Genomic DNA, 17,875 nt, shown 5'->3' with positions numbered 1-17,875 from the left:
GGGGGGAATGTGTATGTTGTGAATAAAAATGGCTTTTCTCCTAGTACCAGAAGCAGACACACTATATGCACTCAAAAAAACATTTTATTTTTAATTTATAAACAGCACTCCGACCGTCAGACCCCTGAAGCCCTAACCCCCACCCGCCCACAGCCCCCCCAGCAGCCAGCCTCCCTCCACCCTCCGAAGGACGGATCCTTCCCAGGCCGGCCCGGCACCCTGCGCCTGTGGGAGGCGGCGCGGGTTTCTAGGAAAATACAGCAAAACAAAACAAAACAGAACAGAACAAAACAAAACATTTCGCCCAAGGGCGCTCCGACAGCCCTCAGGCTGCGAGGCGTCACCGGGGCGGCGCCGCCAAGGCCCCTCCCGCCCTTAGCAACGCCCCCGCCGCGCGAGAGGAGCCGGGGCATGGTGGTGGTGGAGGAGGGGAGAGGAGGGGGGCGCGGGAGCGCGCGCGCGCGACATCCGGGCATTCCGCCCCTCGGGGCCGCGCCCGCCCGCCCGCCTCCCCGCCCCGCGGCCGCGCGCGCGCGTGTCCGTTGGGGGGCGCGGCCGGCAGCGGGGCCGCGCGGGGGAGCCCGGCTGGGCCAGGGCAGGGCAGGGCAGGGCGGCGAGAGGAAGGCCGGCGGGGGACGGGGGCGCGCAGCGAGGGCGCGGGAGGCGCCGCTCCCTCCCTCCCTCCCTCCCTGCCGCCCGCCCGGCGAGCGACGGGCACGGGTGAGCCGCGGCAGCCGGGGGGGGACGAGCCCGGCCCCGCTGAGGGCCTGCGGCCGCCGGGAGCGAGCCCCGGGGTGGGAGCGCTGGGGGGGGGGGCGCGGGCCTCGGGCGGGCAGCGGCAGCCCGAGGGGGCTGGGAGCCGCTCCTCAGCCTCGCGTCGCTGCCGGCCGTGCTGGGGGAGCTGCCCCGCTCTGCGCCGGGCCTGCGCGGCCGCGGCGGCGCCGTGCTCCGCTCGCCCTGCCGCTGGAGGAAGGGCGCCTGCCTCCCCGTCCTTTGTAGCGGCCCGCGGGGGGTCGGGGCTGCCCTGCAGCCTGGCGTGGGGTCTGGGGGGCGAGCTTCGCGCAGCCCCTGGCGATGCGGGGGGAGCAGGGTGTCGGGTAACCGCGGCTGCGGGCTGCCTCTCTCCTGGAAGTGCAGAAATGTTACTGAAACAGCCGCGGTTGGTAAGCAGGTGAAGGTGTAAATCTGAAAAATGCGCTGCCAACCTTAGTCTGTCTTCTAAATGCCTATGTGTATGCCTTTCCGCACTGGTCCAGCTTCACTGAGACAAGAAATGGGATTCAGAGGGTGAATTGGGGTTGTATTGCTCGCTGAGGCTTCATGGAGTGTCCATCTCATTCTTTTCTGGCATTGGAAGGGGTTAGAAAATAAGCAAATCCCATCAGAATGGGCAAAGACTATGCAGCAGCAGTGTCTTTGCTTCGTGGATGTTCTTTCTGTTTGGTACTAAATTATTCTCTTACTCAATTAATTTCTTACGTTTGGGTTGTATTGCTCATGCCTCCTACTTTGATGTTAGACATTTAATGGGAAAAAATAGGTGCTGAGTCTAACTAGCAGTACCTGGTTGGAAACTTTCTGGGCAAGATTTCTGCGTGTTCGTAAGCAATCCAGTTTGTGACCTGTGTCCCAAAGGGCTTTTCCCAGCACCTTTGTTAAGCACATGAATGTTTGTCTTTGAGTCAACTCCTGCAGCTGCTGTGGATTTCAGATTGGTAACAAACATATGCTTTTGTATTCAATCCAGTTGAACTAAACAATAATAGTAATAATAATTTTAAAAAAGGGCATAATTTCTTTCATACTGATAGACCTGATTCTTTGGCGAGCTCCGTCTCAAATGAAGCAAATGCTGTTTGTCTCTGGCGATGAGATCCGGTGGTATAGAGATGAGAGCCAGAGAATCATGTGTCTGGTGATCATTGTACTGGTGACAATTCTCTTTCAATTTCCTTATCTGTATAATGAGAGTAAACATAACTTGAATTTTTTGTAGGTGAGATGGTTAGTTTAAGTATTCCCGAAAAGACCACAAATAGTTACGGGAGAGTTTAAAATTAAATGAGAGTTACAGAGGAATCCTACGTAAGCTTTAAGTGTCTGTGCACTATCTAGACTCAATATTGAATGAAGGATAAAGACTAAAAAATCTTGTAATATAAACTGCTCTAAAACGGGCCAAGGCAATTAAAATGGAAGGGGAGCTCTAGATCTTGACTTTGCAAGATACTGTTTTTAATAGTTTTTGAGGTGACATTTGGTCTGCCTTTTTTTTTCTAATTTCATTATTATCTGTTAATGCCACTTGAATCTAAAATACTCTGCTGCGAACCTTTACAATCTGTAGAATATTGAATTGAGTAGACCACACGTCAAACGTTGATCTGAACTCTTAGTGTGAAATCACAATGAAACCCCGATGGGTGCAAATTTAAGCCACGAGAACAAGAGGTACAGTGAGGTAAAACTCTAACTGGCGTGTTTCCAGCTCTTTGTATAAAACTGAAGTTATCGGTTCAGGCTGGTTGTTGGGTAGCGATACCTGGTTCAGGCATACTTACATAGGTGCCGGAAGGTGAGTGATGTGATGCTTGTTTTTTTTGAAGTTTACACTTTGTGTTTGTATATTTAGAAGTATCTCTAGTAGAAATGGTAGTTTTCCAAAAATCCTGTGGGGTAGAGAAGTGTGTTGGAGTGACAGATTCTTTGCAAATAGGATCTTTCTAGGAGTGTGCAGTATTTTCATAGCTGTAATGCTCTTACAAAAACTTGTTTTAGCTGAGTCACTATTGTCATCGGCCATGGAATGTATTTGGATGGGAATGTTCAACTGGAGTCTGTGGAAAAAGTAATAGCTTCGTGCCCGCTGACATTTGGAGAAGGCAGTCTAAATTATATTAGAGATCAGAGATTGGTGACTCACTGTACGTCCACAAACCCTGCACAAACTTGCAGTGCAGAGCTGTGTTTTCCAGTTCTTCATTCAAGTTAAAAACATTGAAAGAGCTGGTGTAGTGCGTTACTTACGAGGTACGTTCCTGACTTCTTGTCATCAACTATTTGAGATAGGTGAGTTTTTGTTCTGTTTAGAAAATAGTGTTGGGTTGTTTTGTTGTTGTTTTGTTTCTTTATGTTTTTGAAATTGGGTATTTTGTATTCTTTACATTGCTTTTAAAAGCAAGTGGTTTAGAAGAGGGAAAAGTCAAATAGGCATGATAAAAGTCTTTCACTTTATAACAAAATTAAGTAACTGGAAATGGAATAGTTTAAAGTTCCTAATACCTTCTCTGATCTTTTTCTCCGATTCTATTTGTTCTACTTTAAAAATTTCAAACTCTTTTAGGACAGCCCCCATCATTGTACTTTGGTATTATCTGATGCAGTGGAGGTGCCTGTTAAAACTTTTTTGTACTAAATACTCTTGCTGTACACCAGTCAGGCTCTGTGCTACTAACAAGAATATGTTTTTAAGAGGAAAAAAACCACCCTTATACATGCAGAGTACATTACATCTGCATTTCAGTTTGTCTTCTTGGAGAGCAGTTGTATTCACGTTCCATTTACCTTAAACTTGCTTTCTTACTTTGCTATGGGAACTGGTTCAACTTGTGTAGTAAGACTTGAAGTAGTATATTAACAAAGATTTTTGGCCAGATCTCTGTAAACATACAGAGGTCAGGAATTCTGCGGCAACATGTATGAATTAAAATATTATTTAAGAAGAAGGATTTATTTTTGGCTTCTTTTGGGTGGCTGAAACTACCTACTGTAATACGGATTGCATTATTTGTTCGCAGTAGTTTAGGTTCTGATTTCTCAGAAATGGCTTGTTTTCTTTTCTGGTTTTCTGTAGGATTTGTAAGATGATGTCTGGGGACAAGGATAACATAATTTCTTTGAGTATATAACCTCTGTTCCATCTCTAAGTTTTAACAATAATTAATGAATATGAACACATGGAATAATCCTGTTACAGTAAAGAGCTTTCTAATATTAAGCAACTGTTTAATGAATTGTCTGAAGACATAAGACATTAAGACTGAAGCTGGACAAATTTTAACTAGAATAAAATGCAGCTTATAAAATAATGCAACTTTGAATATCTTTTTTTTTCTTAGTTCTCCAGCTGTTGCAGTCTTTAATTTAAGTTTCATGCATACTTTTCTTAAAAGGTTTCTGGTGAGCCAAACCAAATAATAAAGTGAAGCAGGTTGTCGTAATAACTTTTAAAAGTTTTGTCTAGCCTTAAATGTGAGTAACAGTCTAGTGTGACTAACAGCTAACTGAAAGCTAGAATGACAGAACTCACATTGCAGTTGTAAAGTCTATTAAAAACATGTTTATTTTTTTTCCTAAAAAGTTCAAAATATTTCACGACTTGTAGCTCCAAATAGTATAAGCAGGTGACCTGTTCAGAAGATTGTACATACAGCAAGTAATTTGTACACCAGAAATCAAAATGTGTTTCTGATCTTGTTTCTTGCAGAGTCAGCAGCAGTCCAGGGGTCGCGCTGAGCTCAAGTACAGAAGTCCCTTACACATGAGATCTACTGGCTCTCTAGCTGAGTCTGCCCTGTCACCAGCCGAACAGGTAGAGTGCTTTTGTGCCCGAGCCATGCCACAAGCGTAGCTGGTCCTGGTGCTGTTGTCCTGTGACAGTGACCAGCTTGTTGTCCTGTGACAGTGTGAGGCCAAAGGCACATTGAGGCCTCTTGGTGACTTCTTTGGGGACTGTGTAGGATTAAAAGAAAGCATGGCAGATCTGTCACAAAAGTACTCTAAGGAGAAACTTAGTAGTTCAGGGTTTGATTTTCAACATTCTTGGAGATTGTTAGCAATAGGGAAAGTGTTGGATCATTCTGTCACAGCATTGGTTGTACACTGGAAGTAATCCAAACACATGAGGCATCATTGGTGGGTCCACTTCAGTCAAAGCAGTGTATTGCTTTCTTTTGGGATTTTTCCCCATTTAGATCTATTTTCTGTCTGCAATGATTTGGGAGGACATACCTCACTGAATTCTATGAGTGAGAGGAAGATGGGTTGCAGTTAAGCTAAAAGAAACTCCTAAAGTGTTATTCAAAAGAATGAAAAATACAGGTCAGCTCCTTTAATAGGATGTGGGGTTTTGGGGAGGTGAGGTGGGGAGGAGGTGTAGATGTGGAAAAGCTCTTCTTTTTAAGGTAAGGTTGGCATGTAAGAAGTTGCAATTTTTTTATAGTTCTAATGCTCACTACTATTTGCTTTAGTTTTTTTTTTTTTTTTTTTTTTTGAGGTAGATGGGTAACTAAATTATGCTTCACAAAGCAGTTAGTACATACCAAGGTTTTGCTTGTTCCTTTGATCCTAGATGATCTCTTGATAAAACTAGGATCTTGCAGGAATATGTATGCCCTGTGTTTTTCCTTGCAATTAGAAGCCATGTTTTGAGCCTGACCTTTCGGTACCTCCTTTGTGTAATATGTGTAAATTGCCATAGCCTATGATGATAATGGTGAAAGGAACATCCTACTTGTCAAGTAGTTTCAGCTTTAGTAATTGAAGCTTCTTGTTATGTATTCACTGATTAACAAAATAATCAGAAGTATTTGTATCCCATAAGGTTGATGTTTTAAGTGTGGCATCTGAAAGAACTTTACTTCCTGAAAGTGTCTGTGATGTAAACCAGTTTGAAGAAATATAAGGGTTCATAAAGTCCATGTCAGGAATTTCTCTGACATCAGAAAAACAATAAAAAGAACTATTGCCCCATATATAAGACTTTATAAGATGGCCACATGTACTACTCTGTTACCTGTGCAGCAGAGGTACATACCTTCTAAATTTGTCACGTTAGTCATGTTAGTCAAGCGAGGAACTAGCAGTTTGTAATGTCTATTGTTGTGCTTCTGAATTTGCCACTTGAAAATGTAGTTGGAAATTGGTGTAGCGTTAGATTAACTTTGCTCTGCTGTCCATTGTTGCTGTAGAGAGACATTTAGAGTAAGATTTGAGGCACCCAGCTCCCTAAGATGAAGATAAAGGCTGTACTGTTTTTGGAGAAGCCTGAGAATGGGGCTATTTAACCTTAGCCTTTATGGAGTCTTGGTGGTTAGTCAGAGCTGCCTTTTGTTGCTCACCTCAAGCAGGAATGGCAACGAGTAGTGGTGGCAACTGCTATTCCCCTGACTGAAATGGCATCAGAAGAGATCTTGCTGAACCCCTAGTTCATGTTATCCATTGGTTATTTGAAAACCAATACATCCTTTTTCCCTCCTCCCCCCCAAAAAAAAACAAAACAAAAAAATATTCATCAAATCCTAAAGCTAACCAAGAACAAAAAAAACACCCACAAAAAAAAAAAAAAGTGAGCATGACCTGCATAACAAAGGTAATGCGGCTGTTTTGTAGATAGGAAAATTGTTACACATTTTGTACAAGGTAGCTGTGAGAAGAAAAGCTTGCACAATTCTCAGTCTTCAAGAAGGTAACATATTTTGTAGTTAGATTTATTAGTCAGGATTAATGACGTACTTCTCCCTTGCATGGTAGGATATAGAACGATAAAATACTTTTTTCAGTAGTTATCTATAGTACTACAAATTCTAGGATAATATTCTAAAGCTCTTTTTTATATTGCTTTCTTCCTCTTTCTTATTTAATATCTTTTATCTCCATTTCACTTGGCACTTTACTCTCTGAAATGCAGATTCCACATCTTACCAGACTTACCTACTCTTTTAGCCACAGACCTGGGTAAAAGATGGAAGGTTCAGGAATAGTGGGTTGTCTTGTATGATCTCCAAAACAACAGGGAATTTTTTAGAATGGTTTGCATGTATTTGGCTGCTTGTGGGTGGATTTGGATGCTCCTAGGAGTTTAAACCTGTAGTACTGCTTGTGTACCTCTGTTCTACTTCCTAGAACCAGTAATTTAAGAACCTGTTGGACTATTACTTAGTCAAATTTGATAGAGGGAAGGGGTTCAAAGATAGTTAAGCTTTTATAGGTTTGGTGAATGAAAAGCATATGACTGTGGGAATAGTTGCTGTGATTTCCTATCTTATTTGTCCCAAAGAGTTCATGTAGGGGGAGAGTAAGTGAGCAGACTTTGGGTTTGGCAACACTGAGTATAGATCCTCACACTTTGTGGCACAGGAGATAGAGCCCCCACAGCTGAAGTATTGTGCAGTGACTGTTTGAAACTCTTATTATGCTATTTTAATGTTTGTGTTAAAACAGCAACTGAAAATCATGTGGCTGTAGCAGCTGGAATTTTAATCCTTTTAATTATGACAGATTTTCAAAGCATGTTCTGGCTGATTTGGTCAGCTGACTGTATAGTATGTACAATAACATCAAGTGATTGCACAAATTCTGAGAGCAGTGGTCACCTCATTGGAACTGGATGTATTTTTAGGTTTCTCTGCTAGTAACAGTCAAGTGTGTGTACTTAAGCATCTCATATGAACTGAACCTAGTTGCTGACACTGTGCTATCAGAAAAGGACAGCTGTTCCTTCTTGCTGTAGTCATTGATGTGACTTTCTGTATTCTCACCAAATTGTGGCAAGGAACACAATGGGGTATAGACGGTAAATCTTATCTGTATGTGTTTTAATGACAGGTGTTTTTCTAGGATTTTGAGTATCAGAGTAATTTAAAAGCTTTGGACTTCTTTATATCAAAAAACTTGTTTGTCTTCCCTTTTTATTGCATCAAGGCGGTGCTAAGTTCAGTGGTTCACAAAGTTAGCTTACAAAATTGAGTGAGAAGTGACTATTTGTTGGTAAATAAATATGCTCATTCATGAGGTTTTACCCAGTTTGATAGGGTAGTTTGGTTGATTTTTTTCCTTTGGTTTTCCTTTATGTTTTGGTAATTGAATTATATTGAAAGCCTCATGGAAAGTCCCAGAACTCATTAATGCCCAAAACATTAATTGAGTTTGAAAGCCAGGTACTGAAATTGAAAAATGCATGAAAAGGACATTTTATTTGTGTGTGTGTGCGTATGGTCTCTATAAGAAGCTATAAATAAATACGATATTCTGACTAAATCAAAGTTCTGCAGTAGGTGCTGTGAAGGCTTGTGCAGGATGCAAAACTTTAGTGAATGTCCTGCTGCTGGTCTACTGATGTCCAGAAAGATCATACATTTAATTAAGGAGCCAAAGGATTTGAATTTTAAGGGAAACAACATGTAATATCCTCCTTTTTTAGAGACTAATTACATTTGCATGTACAAAGAAGTGAGAGGATAGGTTATCTCAGCTATTTCTGTGGTCATACGCATAACCACTTCATAAAGAAACAAACAACTGCAAACATCTGTTACAGATCTAAATTAGCATCCATCTATTGGTAAAACATGGTCTTTTGGTGTCTGATACGGTCTTCATACACTCTGTTAGTGATATTTAATGTGTTTACCAGATTCTCTCTCCTTTTCTTGTGCTTTGAAGTTTCATTTGCTTGTACAAGATGATTAAGTTTCGATGAATATTTGTGTGTGAAAGGAGCCTTGGAGCTTGAGAAAAGCCAGTATAATCACACCACTCGGGTTTCACAATCTGGCTTGCAGACGAAGATAGTGTGCTAGGGAGGAGGATGTTTTACTGTCTTAATAGAATGTTCCTCTGTGGAAGCTCACATGGGCTATTTAAAGGTAGTATTTAATGATGGTTGACTAATTTAGGGTATGTCTACACAAATGGTGCAGCAAACACGAGCTCTGACTGCGTTCTGAGCAGTCTGAGCGTGAGCCAGCTTTGGCCCAGAAGCAAGGCAGCACTCAGAGCTAGCACAGGGGTGTGCTCTAGCTGGCAAACCTGCCTCCTGGTCTAGGAACGGCTCAGCTCTGGCCATCTTAAAATGAGCAGGGGCATAGCTTTTTGCAAAGTAGATCTTTTTTTAATTTATTTATTTTAAATGTAATTGTGGGTCACTGATCAAATTAAGCCTTGCTGCTACCTGACTGTTTGTTTTATGACTGTGTTTAGACGTATGAAGCTAGGGCAGGGCTTCTTGAAGGTTTTTGCATTATCAACCAGCATTTGTCTTTTTCAAGGCTATTTCCATTTTGTGTCAAGCACTTTAAAGCGCGCACACAACCTGAGAGTTTCCTTCTGATCTCTGCTCACCTGTTGACTCCAGGAAAGTTAGAATTTGGTTTTAGCATTGATGAAAAATTCCAAAAGTTTTTTTTTGGTCTAGCAACGGTTAGGCTGCTGTATTTGGCAGGAATGACTTAAAATTAGGGCTTTGGTAGAAGAACTACCAATTAAATTGCCTTCCCAGTCCAGTAAGTTCCCATTTTTTGATTCTTTTCTGAACTTTTCTTGGCTCTTTGCAGTAGATGCCACCTGACTTAATACGCAAGGTTAAAGCGGGTTGTGCACCAGAAGGTTTTGCTAAAACATTTAGCAGATCAGTCAGTCACAGAGTTCAGCGATTGATGCACCTGACAATGTGTGATGAAGCAACTTATTTGTTACTCAAATACTAAGGTATGGTGGGGAAAATTCAGCTGTGTTTTGCCTGCTAAGCACATATGCTTCTTTGTTAGTGTTCAGGAGAGTGGGTGGCTAAAACATTTGAGTTATCCAGATTACGAGGGATGGAGGGATGAGGGCTGATTGGTACTTAAAGTTGGCATGAATTTCAAAGCATTGAAAGAATACAACTGAGTGAAGCATTGCATAAAAATCTATTTGAATGCTTTAAATAAATCAATGTGGAGTGTCTGAAAGGCAGTTTTCTTTCCTCTTACCTTCAGTTTTAACAAAAGGAATAATACTAATCAGTTTTATTTTTACAGTTTAGAGTATTTTTAATTTGAGAAGTTCTAATAAATTAAAACTGAAGTGCTTAGTCTTACAACACTGCATGAGTACATTTATGAGACAGAATAAAATAAGGAACTGTTTTTGTTCTATTAATCTGATTCTGCAAGCACTTTATTCTTTAAAAAAAAAAACAACACTTTGTTTTGGAGTATAGGTAGTGAGGAAAAGATGGAGTTGAGCAATGTATTTTTGAAACAGTCTTCTGAGGTTTGGCTCCATGTAAATCACTCTGGTATCTCTGAACTGTGGTATCACCCAGTGGTATCACTTCTGCAAGGGAGGTTGTTGGAGCCCAGGGGGAGGAAGGATTGGTCCTTTGAGTGGGCCTGCACTTAACCTGCTGAGGAGTTCCAGAGCTTCTGGAAGTATGGTACAAAAATGTAACACTTGCTATAGTTTTTTTTTTTTTTTTTTTTTTTTTTTTTTTTTTTTTTTTTTTTCCCCCCTTACCACAACAAAGAATTGAGTTTCTGTTTGCATCAGTATATTATGATAGATCATGCAATTACATTTTATTTGGATTTTTATTGCTGTTTGGTCTAGTTATGTAAAGTTGCCATGTTACCCTTACACTTTGAACTGCTGGTATTGTAATTAGGGCAGGTCAGAGGATGGATTAACAAAAGTTCCTTTTGTGGATTGAACTGGAGGTATATAGATACGGGGGCAGTGTTGGACAGGATAGTTTTGATGTAAAGGTTTTGAGAGAAATAAATTGTGTGGTATAATTGCTACATTTAATCAAAAACTGCTCTAAAAACTATGGAGGAGCTACAGGCTATAGATGAAATAAAAACAGAGTGAAGAGCTGTTATAAAGGACTGCTGCCTGTTAGATTTGTGTGTGTGAGAAAATACGATACAAATGGAGATTGAGATGCATGCCTTGAGGAGAAGTGCATGAAGAGGGTGCTGGAAGCATAGGTGGTAGCAAGCAGGCAATAGGATGCCTCTGTTTAATTTAAGGATCTGGAGATCTAGCTCAAATGAGAGTGAGTCTGGCTTCCTTTGCCACCTTCTAGTGTAAGTTGTGTAGTTTATGATTTGGGGTAATAAGCCATAGTCAATGAGCATGCTTTGTTTTTAGTTGAATCATCTATTTCGAACAGGCAGGAGTAAAGAGCTCTTCCCGAGAGAAGTTTATACAATGTTTTTTTCCAAGCTGCATGTTTGGTATCTTGTGAATATGTGCATAGACTGCATTGAACTCCGATACAAATGTGTTACCTTAAATTTCTGGGAGAAGTTTTAAACACCATTTCTTTAAGATGAAATATCACCTACTTGTTCTGTTAAAATGGCTTCTGATCAGTTCACGTTGTGTTAATATATCTCTCTCCATATACCTGAAGAATGCAAAACTGCAAATAACTGTTGTTAAATATTAACAATATTGAGTTAATATTCTGTGTTTTTGTCTCCCTTTTCTTCACTCAGAATTGGATTTACAATCATGGAGGAACATCAGCAACATGCGCACTGCGTAAACTGTGTCAGCCGTCGTTGTATGACCAGACCAGAGCCTGGCATTTCCTGTGATTTGATAGGCTGCCCGCTGGTTTGTGGAGCAGTTTTTCATTCATGTAAAGCTGAGGAACACCGCATTTTATGTCCACTTGAAAGAGTGCCTTGCTTGAATAGTGGCTTTGGATGTCCCTTCATAGTAGCCCGTAATAAAATTGCTGATCATCTAGAAGTTTGTCCTGCAAGCGTGGTTTGTTGCACCATGGAGTGGAATAGATGGCCAGTCAGTTACGCAGACCGAAAATCTTACGAAAATCTGAGTAAAGACGTTGATGAAGTGGAGCAGCTAGATATGGCTTTAGCCCTTCAAGACCAGCGCATGTTACTAGAATCACTTAAAGTAGCAACTATGATGTCAAAAGCAGCTGATCAGATGTCGGAATCCAGAGAACAATCCTCTGTCAAAACAAACACCCCAGATACGGTGTGTTCAAATGGCTTGATACCTGTAGATGAAGAGTCCTATGGTGCACTTTATCAAGCTACTGTAGAAACAACGAGGAGTTTAGCTGCTGCTCTGGATATCCTGAACACTGCAACCAGGGACATTAGCATGTTAAATTCAAAGCTCTGCACTTCACATGAAATGAAAGAAGATGCTGAGATTAAAGAACAAGCCTCTAATGGCGTTATTCAGGATAATAAGGCTGATCATGAATATCCAGATGAAGAAAACATAGGAGCAGCTGGGGGAGTTGACTTGGATAGCCTGAGTCAAAATTCACAAATGGAGCAAAATGGTTCTAGTGATATTTGTTATGATGTAGTACAAAATCATGACTTAAATCTAAACCTCAGTAACTCCTCACTCTTGTGTAATGGTTTTCATGTAGAAAACGAGTGCTCAAAGGTGTCGGACCAGAATGAAGATCTCGGGGTTTCTAATTCAAAACCATCCAGTGTAGCAAATGGTGAATGCACTGCGTCTCGTGATGATGAAGCATTGCAGTCTTGCAGCTCCTTCCCTGTAACAGCACAACTTAAAGAAGTAATACCAGCTGATCATTTAGTTAATGGTAATGTTAATCATATATTACTTCCCCATGCTAATGAAGAAGAAATTTTAGAGAGACAGGCGGAGCAGGAAAGACTGAGAAACGTAGATGCATTTTCACTTATGCGGCATCGATCATACAAATTCCTCGTTAATCACTATTGGTCAGCACCAAAAGAAGACAAAGCTGTTGATACATCAGATTTGGAGATAACAGAAGATCCCATGGGTCTTCAGGGGATTGATCTAATCACCGCAGCTCTGTTGTTTTGCCTAGGAGACTCTCCTGGAGGTAGGGGAATATCGGAAAGTCGCACTGTCGATGTGTATCACGTTGACTTTGGGACCCAAACATTTTCTCTCCCATCAGCTATATTGGCCACAAATACAATGGTGGGGGAAATAGCTTCAGCTTCTGCGTGTGATCATGCCAACCCACAGCTCTCAAATCCAAGTCCATTCCAGACCCTTGGACTGGATTTGGTATTAGAATATGTGGCTAGATACCAAACAAAACAGCGTTCAATGTTTACATTTGTTTGTGGACAGTTGTTTAGGAGGAATGAATTTTCTTCACATTTTAAGAATGTGCATGGTGACATTCATGCTGGCCTTAATGGCTGGATGGAGCAGAGGTGTCCCTTGGCCTATTATGGGTGTACATATTCTCAACGAAGGTTTTGTCCTTCAACACAAGGGGCAAAAATTATTCATGACCGCCACTTACGGTCATTTGGAGTTCAGCCTTGTATATCTACAGTATTAGTAGAACCAGCAAAAAGCTGCTTAATTGGACTACACAATGACCATTTGAGTAGTCTACCTTTTGAGGTTCTGCAGCACATCGCTAGTTTTCTAGATGGCTTTAGTTTATGTCAGCTTTCAAGAGTGTCACGTTTAATGAGAGATGTGTGTGGAAGCTTGCTTCAAGCACGTGGAATGGTGATACTGCTTTGGGAGAAGAGAAAGTACCCAGATGGAAGTTCCTCTTGGCAAATAAAAGAAAAGGTAAGTTATATTTTCTTTCAGTGGTGAAATAAAAATATTTAATTGGTTATGTTTCTGCTTTTTCTCTTAATATTTTCCCGTCACTATTGCTTTTACTAATTTTTGAAATAATACCCCTTCAAGAAATGCATTGTCAAATAGAACAATTAGCCAAAATGGCTAGCAGGTTGGTTGAGTCTTCCACACCCTTCAAGAAGTAGTAGTGTCTGCTCAATTTTTATTTGGTGGAAATTAACATTTTAAAATCTTGGGAAAATTTGAGGTTTTAGCTATTATTTCATTTTCATTAATATTAAATATTCTGTGACAGTGAGAAAGTTGTCTAAAATTTGCATCTCTTGCCTTTATACTGTTTAAAGCAATTTTTCCTTTTTTGTGCAACTGTTCAGATCCTATCCATTGCCATGAAATTGAATGCCTTAAATATGTAAAATAAATAAATTTAAACTTCAAGTGACCTTTATATGTTAGGTTTTTCATTCTTCCTGCATCCTGCTCCCCCTCCAAAGCGCAGAGTATCTGCAGCAATCATTTGGAATTGCAGAAGATGATTGTTTCACAAATGGATTATTTTCTGATGAAGTAACCATCATGACAAGTATTGATGGTCATGTAATACTTTGTCATTTACCTTCTGATAGCATCTACTTTGTAGACAAATATCTATCTGTATGTATGTATGTATATAGCCTGCCTTTCTTCCCAGTATTCAGTTAACTTGGAATCTGAGTCAGCCTGAGACTATCCAAAATACAGAATTGCCTGTTTTTGTCACGTTGTTGTAGATCCAAAGCCTATCCTGAATGTATAGCACAAATACTTATTTTTCTGCTCTGAGTTCTAATATCTTAAAAGATGTTGAGCCTATGTACAACTTGTTTTCTAGGTTTGGCGGTTCAGTACAGCTTTCTGTACTGTGAATGAGTGGAAGTTTGCAGACATCATAAGCATGGCTGACCACTTGAAGAAATGTAGCTATAATGCTGTAGAGAGAAGAGAGGAGGCTGTTCCACTGCCATGTATGTGTGTAACACGAGAACTCACTAAAGAAGGACGTTCACTGCGCTCTGTTTTGAAACCTGTACTTTAAATATTGCAACCACTCCAATTGCACATACACTCAAGCACCTGATATAACCTCGGTAATATTATGTGACACTTTATTAATGTACTAAAGATACTTTCTAGCTAAATCTACTCTGTCACTGTGTATATAAGGTTTGAAGTGACATTTATTTTTTATAATTCTGTTTAGCTGGAAAGTAATGAAAGTTGCCTTAAATGTTTGAAAAATTTGGAACTTGCTGGACAGGGTAGTTTTATCTAACTTATATAATTTAAAAAAGGAATCCTAAGGTGTGTTTTCTTATTCACTGGTGCCCATGTTGCTGTTGACTGATAACATTTCAAAAATGGCCTCTAAATGGTATGCACATTTAGATAGGAATCACTGAACTGTAGTGAGACAAAATCCTGACCAAATACATTTTCTGTATTTGGTCTATTTTTCTTAACAAATTATAATCCAAATATTCGAAAGACGATGAAGAATTAAAAACTTTATAGTAGATGTCTCAAACACTCAGCATTTAAGCATGTCTTTTCTCATGAAATCAGTGTTCTAGTGCTATTCCTAGTTAAAAGGTGATCTAGAATAATTTTTTTTTTAACTTTTTAGCAATGATCTAAGTGAGCTCAAATTTACAGCAGCTTAATTTTTAGTACAACTTTATTTTGACATGTCAAAAATGATTATTTTTTTTCTTCTGGACTATTAACAGTTACTTCACTTTTGGGAGCAAAACTTTTAGAGCTAAAAACATGGAATACTAGTTTTTATTCTCACACCTACAATGACATCTGATTTAAAATGTTTCTCCTTGTCCTGCAGTTGGCTGAGGGTTAAATTGCTTGAGCAGTCAGAAATTCAAATTATGTGATGAACAGTTACGGATTTATAATGCAGCTAATGAAAGGGCTTTACTTGTTTTATGGTATTGTGAGATGTACTGTCTCCTTTTCTGTTAATTTGTCTATAAAAATGCTGCTTTTTTTGAGGAGCATTTTAAATTACTGGTATGTATATCAAATGTATCATCTTCATAAGATGAGACATCATTTGTTAATTGCATAAGGCATATCAGAAATGTATGTTCAACCACATCCGTTAAATGAACAACTTCAGTTTGCTTCCAGTCTTCCATAATAAAAGATCTTACGAAGCATTTGTGAATAGAGAATACATGTTATGAAAAATGCCCTGGTATAGCAAAACTGTAATAACTTGAACTGACTTTCCAACTTGTTTGTATTAATGTTGGTGTCTCTAGCTTGTTGCACTTAGCAACTGTGCCACAAAGCTAAAACAGAAACAGACCAGAGCTTGGAACAAAGAAATACAGTACGTATTTCCATTATAGGAAAAAATAAGAGATTAGTAAGGAGGAGATGTTTACAAAAATGGCTAAATTTATTACTTGTAAATTCTGTACTGGACAGTTGTTTATGGCTAGTCTGGCTGCAGTTCACAACTTTGGTATCTGTGCATTTCCCATTCTGGGTCTGGTCCAGCTAAACATTCACTGCCTTCTTCTATCCAGAGTGCTAAGGGTGCCCAGAAAAAAAAATTAGTCCTTTAGTGCCATGAGTTGAAATTACAAGAGCTTAAACAGAAGCTCTGCCTGGATCTTGAAACTAGATGTGCTCTTTCCACACTTTCTCTTTTTTTTGGTTGGAGGGAGGAAACGAATAAACCGTCTAGAGAAGTTAACAATATTTGTGGTAATTCTTAGCTGTTACCACGGTTATGTGGAAAGAAGAATCTGGATTTGTGTACAAATCGGACAAACGGGGCTAAAACCAACTGGGTTTTAGGTAGGAATTATATTAATATTAAAAAAAAAAAAAAAGAAAAAAACACCACCCCTTTCTCACAGTTCATTGAAATGCTCATTACCCACAAATTCTTCAGTACAAGGCAGGAGACAGGCGTTCATCAGTTCTTGTCTTTTAGCTCTAATGGCTCCTCACTGCTGCTCTCCAATGTTTAAAAGTAGTTGTGTGACTGGAAGGATCCTGGATGCTGAGGAGTTTATGGTCGAGTTTACAGCTAAATCTACTTTAAAACATCTGTCTTGGGTTACTGATACTTTTTTTAGTCAGCAATGTGGTGGTTTTGGTACTTGGCATTCTTTGTAACTACCCAGAACCATAAGTGATAGGTGGGCATGTGTCTTGGTTCCTTAGGAAAAGAGGGTATCCAGTTATAGGAGCTGATGTTAGTAGAATCTCACTTGTAGCACAGTGCAGATCTACATCTAAAGTTTCTGTTATTGCTCTATTAAAATGAACTTTTTAAGTACTCAGTGTTCTTCTTAAGAAAATAACACTATTTCTCAATACATGCACTTTTGTTTTCAAATGTAGATACAGGCTTTGTTTTGTTAAATTAGTTCCATTTTTTATGAGAATCCAGAGCTATTAAAATATCGATGTTGTAAACAAAATCTCTGCCTTGTAAACTGCTGCAAATGCAGGAATACAGTATAGTTAGGATAAAACCATTTCTTTACACTGCTATGCAGTTTGTAAAACATCTACAGTGTATAGTCAGTCAGTCAAAATGTGGCTTGTTCACATTTGCCCTTGAATTTTAAAAATGTTGTATCCCTTTCTTGGTACATCTTCCTTACAGCATACATAGACAGCTGTTCCAGTCTTTCTTTTACTTGATACCACATTGCTACTTTGTTTAAAATATTATGTTTTCAATCATTATGCAATATTTTTTTTGCAATGTCTGTTAAAATCCTAATAAAACTTTTGGAGTTTCTCTTTTAGTATGACTACTCTTTTTTTTTAAAGCTTACCACCAGCATTTCAGTGTCCAAGCATGGTGCTTAATGTCTGTCTATAGGATTCCAGTAAGTACTTGAAAAAATCAAATTGCATAAAGGAATCTATTTTCAACCATTTCAACATTGCATAACTTGAAAGTGATTAAGATACGTTCACTTTAATATGAAGATCCGGCATTCCTTTGTAGGCCCATTTCTGCTGCTTTTGTCTCGCATTGTTATGTGGTGTAGATTTTCTTTCACAGTTAAACTATGCAACACTGACTCTTATCATACCTTGTAGGCTTGTGGGTTTTTTTCTTAATAATAAATTGTAGAGATTATCTGATGAAGATAGTATACATGTATAATGACTGTTTGCAAAGAACATTTTCAGTTTCTTGGCTCATGATAAAGTTTTCCTGTAGAAAGCTGTTGCTTAAAATGATCCAGAAGTAAACATGCAGAGTGGCTTTTAGAGAGTAATTGTAGTTCAGATCCTTTGTGGAAAGACAAAACACAAAACAAAACCTCACTAAAATGGAAGACTCTGTCCAGGAACTGATCTCTTGTCCTGCCATTTGTTAGAATAAGTATACTGATGGTCTTAAAAAATAAAAATGCAGCTGAACTACATAAATCTGAAAGTTTAAAAAATAAATAAATCTAAACTGTGCTGAGTAATGTGG

The 17,875-nt window shown here is 39.5% G+C and overlaps 1 protein-coding gene across 7 annotated transcripts; it reads left to right on the top strand.

Annotated features, from left to right (window-relative positions):
* Nucleotides 1–459: 459 nt before the first annotated feature.
* Nucleotides 460–17,189, top strand: FBXO30 (F-box protein 30). Of its 7 annotated transcripts, none has more exons than XM_027454303.3 (4): nucleotides 460–720; nucleotides 4,487–4,591; nucleotides 11,262–13,350; nucleotides 14,237–17,189. In XM_027454303.3, the coding sequence occupies exons 3-4, from the start codon at nucleotides 11,278–11,280 to the stop codon at nucleotides 14,438–14,440; spliced, it is 2,277 nt and encodes a 758-aa protein (XP_027310104.1). In that variant the 5' UTR covers nucleotides 460–720; nucleotides 4,487–4,591; nucleotides 11,262–11,277; the 3' UTR covers nucleotides 14,441–17,189. The 7 variants fall into 7 exon arrangements, with proteins under 7 accessions (XP_027310104.1, XP_027310105.1, XP_071891992.1 ...); XM_038176043.2 differs by lacking the exon at nucleotides 460–720 and adding an exon at nucleotides 818–1,163; XM_021273736.4 differs by lacking the exon at nucleotides 460–720 and adding an exon at nucleotides 2,609–3,030.
* Nucleotides 17,190–17,875: the final 686 nt, after the last annotated feature.

Source organism: Anas platyrhynchos, chromosome 3 (genome assembly GCF_047663525.1).
Source record: "Anas platyrhynchos isolate ZD024472 breed Pekin duck chromosome 3, IASCAAS_PekinDuck_T2T, whole genome shotgun sequence".
NCBI classification, from domain to species: Eukaryota; Metazoa; Chordata; class Aves; order Anseriformes; family Anatidae; genus Anas; species Anas platyrhynchos.
Note: the sequence above shows the minus strand (reverse complement) of the source record. Positions and strands in the feature narration are given on the sequence as shown.

Coding starts and splice junctions, on each gene's coding strand:
- FBXO30 (XM_021273733.3), top strand. Junction 13,351..14,236: donor CTTGGCAAATAAAAGAAAAG/GTAAGTTATATT, acceptor CTTGTTTTCTAG/GTTTGGCGGTTCAGTACAGC.